Here is a 7,235-nt window from a genome sequence, read left to right on the forward strand (position 1 = left end):
AGTGCATGTGAAGAAGCTGCTATGACAACATGTAGTGAGGCAAAATAATCATCCCTGAGCAATGGCCCTTGTGTGTGCACCCCCCTGTGGTGGCAAGGGAAGAAGTTCTCCACCTGTAAATCTCCCTGCAGGTGGCCAGCCCCTGTACACAGCCAGCCCCTGTTGTCCTGACACCCGGCTCTGCATGAGACACAATGCATGAAGGGGTCTCTGCATCCCCCCATCATGTCATTGCCACTGCTCAGTTGGCCCCATGCAAGCCCTGCTGCAGAAATCCCAGCTGTCCTGTGTTTGCTAGGAAGTGGGCAAGGCACACAGAGACCTGGTGTCTCTGTGCTTCAAACAGATCAAATTTTGTTTATTAGAGTTCATGCCCCTGTATGTCTGATGCAACAGGCCAAAGCTTCTCTTCTGGTGAGGATGCTATTGGGGGGGAGAGAATCATGCCTAAAAGCAGGAGATGAGGCTGGAGAGTGCCAGATGCAATGGCAGAAAGGATGGGAAACCCCCCAGCCTCCTGTACTTTCAGGGCATGGGATCTGTCCCACACCAGCCCAAATAACTTGTGGTTGGTTGTAGCATCTTCGCATGATGCCTCCAGGCCTGATGTGTCTGGACATAAGAAAGACTCGAGAAAGGTTCCTCTTTTTCCTGAGGGAGTTTTGTTGGTTTAATCTTATGGCTTTTGTCCTGCTGCTTGGCTAGTTGAAGTCTTTCTGAGGCTCTCCTACATCCCTACAGCGTGCTGCTCCCCACAACAAGTGTTTCTCAAGGGCTCACCTTGACACATGCCAACAAGCCTCATCCTTCCCTGGGGGGACCTCTGCCAGGGCAGCTTCCCCTATGGGAAGGATGCGTCTGCTGGGGGCTCGCAGGCAGTCACCTGCAGATAAGCCTCACAGCCTGCGCTTAAGAAACCAGCCCACAAAAATGCCCAAAGTGTTTCAAAGGAGTGGGTTTTTAATAAAGTTTTCTTGAAAATAATAATTCTTGCCCATAAGTCACATTAGTGCAACAGAAATATCATGTGAAAGAAATAAGTAACTTAACAGCAAGGGTCTTTTCTCAGAAAGAAAAGAGCCAAAATACTGAAATTATGTCCTTTACAATTAATTGGACTGAAGCTGCCCAGGTCTCCAGCATTCAGATATGGCGATCACTTTGTGCCAGCCCGTGGAGACTTCATCAGGCCGGTGGGTTTGGTGCCAGAGCCCATCTTCTGTTTGTAACAACGCAGCTTGATGCACTTTATTTCTCACCTTGGCTGGGTCTGGCTCCTGGCCTCAGGCTTGTGTTTTGTGGTGCGCCCAGCCAGCCCAAGTGTGCTCCAGCTGGATGGGGGTCACTTCATTCTTCCCTCTCCTTCCTTTCCTGCGGCATCTTTTTGGCCCACGCTAGGCTACAAGTCTTACCTAATAAAGCCCAAGTTTGAAAGTGACAATAATCACATCACCACATTCCCCCCTGGCAAACTCCATTGCATGTTTACTCAGTCTTTATTTCTGGAGCAGCTTTTTTACTCAAGCTCGTGCAGCATCCAGCCTGACAGAGTCTGGGTCTGTGCCTGGCTTTCCTAGGTACATCTAAAGGTCTACACTAAACGTCAGTGCTTGAGAAAGAAATGAGCAGGTTTGATCAACGGCTTTTGGAGTTGGGGGTGCTCCCCGTGACAAATCTCACCAGTGAGCTCAGTTTCTGGTGTGGGAACTGGCCATCGGAGACTCACTGCACCAAGCTGTGCCACGGCTTGGAGCAAGAAGGGCATTTCTCCTGGGACGGAGATCCCCAGGTGAGTGTGCAGCTCAAGTCGACAGAGCTGTGAGCTGCTCTGATTGCGCCTGCCGGCTCTCTGTAAAGCCTGCCCTTTTCCAGAGGACATGGTCAGGGAGATACAGTCTGCAAAGGTACTTCTCGACAAGTACCCATCCCAACGTGGGCTCGTGCACTCTTTAAAGGCAGTTGGATGGGGAAATGGGTTTCTGGGGACATCAAGAAGGGTTTGTGCTCTGCCCTTTCGGGCCCACCTTCAGCGAAAGAGTGGGAAAAACTTTCTTCTAGATGCCTTTGGAGTTGAGTTTGGAGAACTGAGAAGGAGACAGTCCTTTGTTCACAAAATGAGGGTTGACATACACTTCAGTCATCTCCTGGTACTCCTCTGCTTTGTCCTCATGGAGATCAAAGAAAGTTTTCAGTAGGTCCAAGTTGAAATAGTGCAGTGCAACAACAGTGATCCCAGCCACAAAACAGAGCAAGCCTGGAAGATGACGTGCTCTCTGAGAACATTCCTGTAAACACCAGCACACTTCCCACCCCGCACCCCTCCTCTGATGGCCGCCTGCCAGGGGACAATGCCTTCTCTTATGGAAGATGGCCTTCTACAGTATGAGGTGGCCTCAGCTGCTGTGCTGAGCACCTTAAAACCCAGGCATGGGTCTTAAAACCCAGGCAAGTGATCCCCATCTCCTTGCATTACTGCACCTCAGGGACTAAAAATCCCTCCATCACCCTTGAGATGGGGATGGTGCTCCTGCTTCTGCCAGCCCTCTCCACATCTCTGCCAGGATCTGCTTTGCCAAGGCACAGGCTGGGGCTCTGGTGGGCTGCACTCCCCGAGCTCTCTCACCTGCACTTGTGGGAGGAAAGCACTGGGAGTCCTGCACACCCAGAGGGACAAAAAGTGGTGTGCTCTGCTGTAGCTTGTTGTCCTTACCAATCACTAGCATGAGCCAGAAAGATCCCCCATAGCCTGTGTGCAGGACTGCGGTCCCAAACTGGATCGGGCACATCAGGGAGTTCTTCACAGTGGAGAACGAGAGCAACGAAAAGATCATGAAGGCCCCTGTGACCAGCAGCATGTAGCCTCCATAGACTAGGACGGGCATGGAGAAGAGTATGTTGGAGATGAGCCAAGTGCAAAAGGCCACCCTGGAGACAAGAGAAGACCAACGGATGAGTTGTGCAAGTGCCATGGACTAGGATGCTCTATGTGAGGATTTCCATGTGGGAGGAGAAATCTGGGGTCCAGGTTGCATCGTATGAGGCCAAGAAGCTCTGTGGGCAGGCTGGAGTGACCCCTGGCCTCCCAGGCTGAGCAAGCAGACGTGCAATGCTCACACTGCTACATCCAGAAGGCAGAAGCCCGCATTTCCTCTTCCCATTGCTCAGCCCACAGACCGTACCAGCCTTGAGAAGGCCATGGCAACCCATTCTAGACTATCTCAGCTCCCTGCCCTTCCGCATGTGGGGCAGTGCAGACCCCAGAGAGCAGCACACAGGACTGGAATAATTGCAGAAGCAGGCATAAGTCATTTGCAGCAGCTCTGAACTTGTCTCAGAAGCTGGGTGACAGGGGAAGCTTTCAGCTATGGATCGGGAGCTCTGGCTCCATGGTACCACCAGGCCCCTCTCCTAGCTCCTGCATCCCTGCTCTCAAGCCCAGCGCAGGGGGAACAGTGCTGCAATGGTCCTTGCCCTCCACAACCCGTGATAGAGGGGAGCATCTCCTGACAGCCATGGAGCAGCTCTCCCTCAGCCCAGAGGAGCAGTAACTTGTCACTGCCCAGCAGATCCAACTAAAGAGTCGAGATCAACCCCACAATAACAACATCATCAGCTTCTCCTCATTTGGTCCCACTCCCAAACATTAAATACCCTTACAGATGGGGATGGGAGAATTCTGCACATGCCCACGGGCTTCTCTGGGGCCACCAAGGACAGCAGCTCCAACTCCCTCCATGGGGATGGACGCCTGCCATCATCACCACATCACGGCAAGGATCTGTACCACGTTCCTCTCTCCTGTGCCCAGCTCTGGTGAAGTTGACCAGCAGAGAGAACCAGGACCATCCCTCTTATCTGCTCACCCCAAGGTGCCTACAGGGCCACTGGTTTGACCACAGACCTTGCACATGGCTTTCCTCCTGGGAAGGGTAGCAGAGCCTTTCCCACGTCCTTGCATCTCCCCTGCCTGCACCAGGAGAGAAAGGCTCACCAGAGAGTGGCCGATGCGTAGTGGCTGGAGATGCGGTACTGCCTGTGCATGCTGCAGGGGCTTTGCGTGGTGAACTTCTCTGCCACATAGAGGATAGGGCTGGGCAGCCCCCTCTCCAGCCCTTCGCTGTAGCTCTGGTCATAGTCTGCATTGAAGCTCCAGGCAAAGTGCTCGTTGTAGTCAATGGTCTCGTTGACCTGATTCACTGGGTTTCCTGTTGGAGGGAGAAGACAGGTCCTGCTGTGTCACAGCAGCCTGGGTGTTGCCAGCCAGGAGCACGGGCACACCAGGGACAGCAGGGTCCCAGGAGCAGCCACGCAGACCAAGGCCACCCATAGAGCACTTGGAGATCTCCTGGGGCTGTGGCCACTCCAGAGCTGCAGACAGGGACATCAGACTCACCCATGAGTGTGACGTTCACCCCCGCCAGGCCAACATGCAGCCCAATGTCCACGTTCACCAGGGCACGGCTGAAGGACTTGTAGGAGGTGTTTGCCTTCACCCAGCCGGTCTCCCAGTCCCCCGTGAACTGGACAACTGTCAGGAAAAGTAAAGCTGGGGTTAAAGAGGGGTCGGTCTCACACTTCGTTGTGCTTAAGGGGGATCACAGGCGAGCACAAACGGCGGTGTTCCCACTGTGGCACTGCAAGGGAGTGTAAGGAGGGCAGGAGAGCTGACTCAGCCACCAGGACGTGCCTCAACCAGCTCCCACACCCTGGCGGAGCTCATGTCCTCCCCTCGCTGATCCACTCCCTCAATCCGGGAGGGGGGGAGCTCAGATCCCCAGGGATGAACCCCATGATGTGACTCCTCCTTGGACATCCTCTCCAAGACTTCCCCGCAAGCTCCCCACCGCAGCGAGCACCGCAGCCCCCGGGGACAGGGCTCGGAAATGAGCCCGTTCCTCTGCCTTAGGAACAGAGGTGAGTTTCATTGCCAAATATTAAGCTCCCTAGATCGCACTATTAGTGAATAGTGAAGATCAGTGTCAAATGGAGGTGGTGGAGAGGGGTGGCAATTGCTGTCACAGCTCTGCCAGTCAATTCAGCTGGGGGAAAAATTTGAAATATTTCTGGTATATGTTTTTTGGTACAAAGTATCCTTTTCTGAAACACTTTCACTTTGCGGTGGGCTTAATTTTCCAGCACTGAGACAAGCTGAAAGTGAAGGTGATGATTTAATCTCAGGCTGAACAAGACCTTTTAAACCTGCCCGAAAATAAGTTCAGCTGCTGAATCAACTTGTGAGTGCACTGATCCAGTAGCAGCTCTGCAGGAACGTTTTCTAGCTGCAGGGTCGAGTGTGCCCTGCTGCCGCCAGTCAGAAACCCTGACACTGGCTTTAAAACAATTAATTCCTCCTGTGTGCCCAAGCAGCGCCCGGCTGCCTCCTTGTAAGGAGGGTGGCACTGGATGGCTTTCCAGGGCTGAGCTGGTTAAGGCTGTGGAGCAAGCCCTGACCTCCACCCCTCTTCCTGGCACTATGTTCCCGGGCAGCTCTGGTGGCATCTCCCAGCACCTGGACATCCCCAGGCAAAGGGTGACCACCGCATGCCAGACTGGCCCATGTGTCAGCCAGCAGAGTCCCGTGGCTGGTCACAGCCTGGATATCTAGTTCTAGCCTGGTCGAATCGGGGGTTGAGTCATTTAGTTGTGCTTCATCATCCCTCTCCAAGCAGTCTTGTAATCCACCCTGCCCTTCGCAGCAGGAGAGTTTCTTTGATTTAGGGTCAGGGCTGGTTGCTCTCCCCATCTGGCACCTTCTATCCCCTCAGTACATCTTTCGCTTACATGTCCTGTCGCCCTGTACAAGTTGGAAATCCCACAGCCTGGTTTCCACCACCAGTCCCATTTATTACAGAAGATTTCCTGGTTTCTACTAAATCAAATCCTCTCCCTCATCTCCTCCTGCCTTGCTCCTTGGAAGGTCTTTTCCCCCCCCCAACTTCTGCCCTGCCTGTGTTTTATTTTGACCTGCTCTCTCCACGTCACTGCGAGGCTCCTCTGATCCTCCAAACATGCCTGGCTGCAGTCCAAGCTGCTCAGTCATGCTCCCTCGGCACCTCAGGAGGGCTTGCACGGCTGGAGGAACATGGGGCTGTGTAGCCCACCAGAGCTGGGGCTGTTTGACCTCTGCGGTGCAGTTACAGCCAGCGAAGCTCCCTCTCATTTCAGAAGTGACCACAGGCACCTGCAGGTACTCTCAGCCCCCATGCCAGGGATGGGGAAGCCCTTTTGGGAAGCTGCGTGACTGCTTTGCAGAGCAGGGGTTGGGCAGACCCTGCAGCCAGCCTCGGCCAGGCCACAGCTGTGACCACCAGCTCACATTTCCCAGACACAGACCCTGTCCCGGGGTTTAATCCTGCCCCCAGACCCACCCTCTGAGGGCTGTGCAGCACTTACCAACGATCACCACTCCCACGATGAGGCTGAGAAGAACCCGGAGCGTCCAGTAGATCCTCTGCGAGGAGAGAGGTGGGACATCAGGCAGGGAGGAACAGCCCTGGCTGTCCACCCGCCTCACCCCAAACCAGCCGGGAGTGTCCCAGCATCCAAAACATGGGGAGCAGATGCTTATCCCCAGGGAGAGGGGTCACGCACCGCCCGTCCACGGATGCCAGGGATGATGAGCAGAAAGCTGCATGCAAATGTTAGGAAGACCACTATTACTATGATGGTGCTGACATCAAACACAAAGACCTTCCTCTGCTGCGGGTAGAAGGGGTAGACACCATCAAAGAGAGTCATCCTGCACCTCCGGCAGCCTGTGGGAGAGAGGTGGTCACAGTGGGGGCCCTGCACTGCCCTACCCGGCTGCCTCAAGCCCATGGTGGCCAGCCCCAGCTCAGCTCTGGAATAACCAGCTGCAGGAGGTCCACCTCAAAACTCCCCACAGGGACAAGGAAATGCAACACTGCAAGGAAACAGGCAGGGCGAAATACTACTCCAGCAGAGAAACACACCACCCAAAAGCCCTCGGTGGAAGAGAGGAGGTACCTGGGGCAGGGGTCCACCAGCCTGCAGGGTTTGTGGCAGCCCGGAGAACCATGAGCTGCCGTCCTGCTGCAGCTTGAGGAGCAGCCTAGGCCCAGAAACCTGTCAAGTGGCTCCTCCCCAGACAGAGCTGGGTATTTCCCTCCAGCAGATGCAGCAAGTGCTTTCCACTGTTTTGGCATGCCCTTAGAGGAAGTCCACGAGCCGGCAACCACTGGGAGATGCAACCTTCCTCCAAAACGACAAGGAAC

At 54.5% G+C, this 7,235-nt stretch overlaps 1 protein-coding gene across 1 annotated transcript; it reads right to left on the minus strand.

The window, feature by feature from the left end:
• Positions 1-2,054: 2,054 nt before the first annotated feature.
• On the minus strand, positions 2,055-6,738 carry DUOXA2 (dual oxidase maturation factor 2). The gene is made up of 6 exons (XM_009323868.1): positions 6,592-6,738; positions 6,394-6,451; positions 4,394-4,528; positions 3,992-4,205; positions 2,711-2,925; positions 2,055-2,254 (listed from the first exon to the last, which is right to left on the minus strand). Exons 1-6 carry the CDS (start codon positions 6,736-6,738, stop codon positions 2,055-2,057), a joined length of 969 nt encoding a protein of 322 aa, XP_009322143.1.
• Between the last annotated feature and the right edge of the window lie 497 nt (positions 6,739-7,235).

The sequence above is a fragment of the Pygoscelis adeliae genome, unplaced genomic scaffold (genome assembly GCF_000699105.1).
Source record: "Pygoscelis adeliae isolate BGI_AS28 unplaced genomic scaffold, ASM69910v1 Scaffold365, whole genome shotgun sequence".
NCBI classification, from domain to species: domain Eukaryota; kingdom Metazoa; phylum Chordata; class Aves; order Sphenisciformes; family Spheniscidae; genus Pygoscelis; species Pygoscelis adeliae.

What these genes read in the sequence shown, in the direction of transcription:
- DUOXA2 (XM_009323868.1), bottom strand. Translation starts at nt 6,738, where the DNA reads ATGACTCTCTTTGATGGTGTCTACCCCTTCTACCCGCAGCAGAGGAAG. An exon ending in CTGGCATCCGTGGACGGGCG is followed by an intron (nt 6,452 to 6,591) that starts GTGCGTGACCCC and finishes CTCTCCTCGCAG; the next exon opens with AGGATCTACTGGACGCTCCG. An exon ending in CTGGCTCATGCTAGTGATTG is followed by an intron (nt 2,255 to 2,710) that starts GTAAGGACAACA and finishes GTCATCTTCCAG; the next exon opens with GCTTGCTCTGTTTTGTGGCT.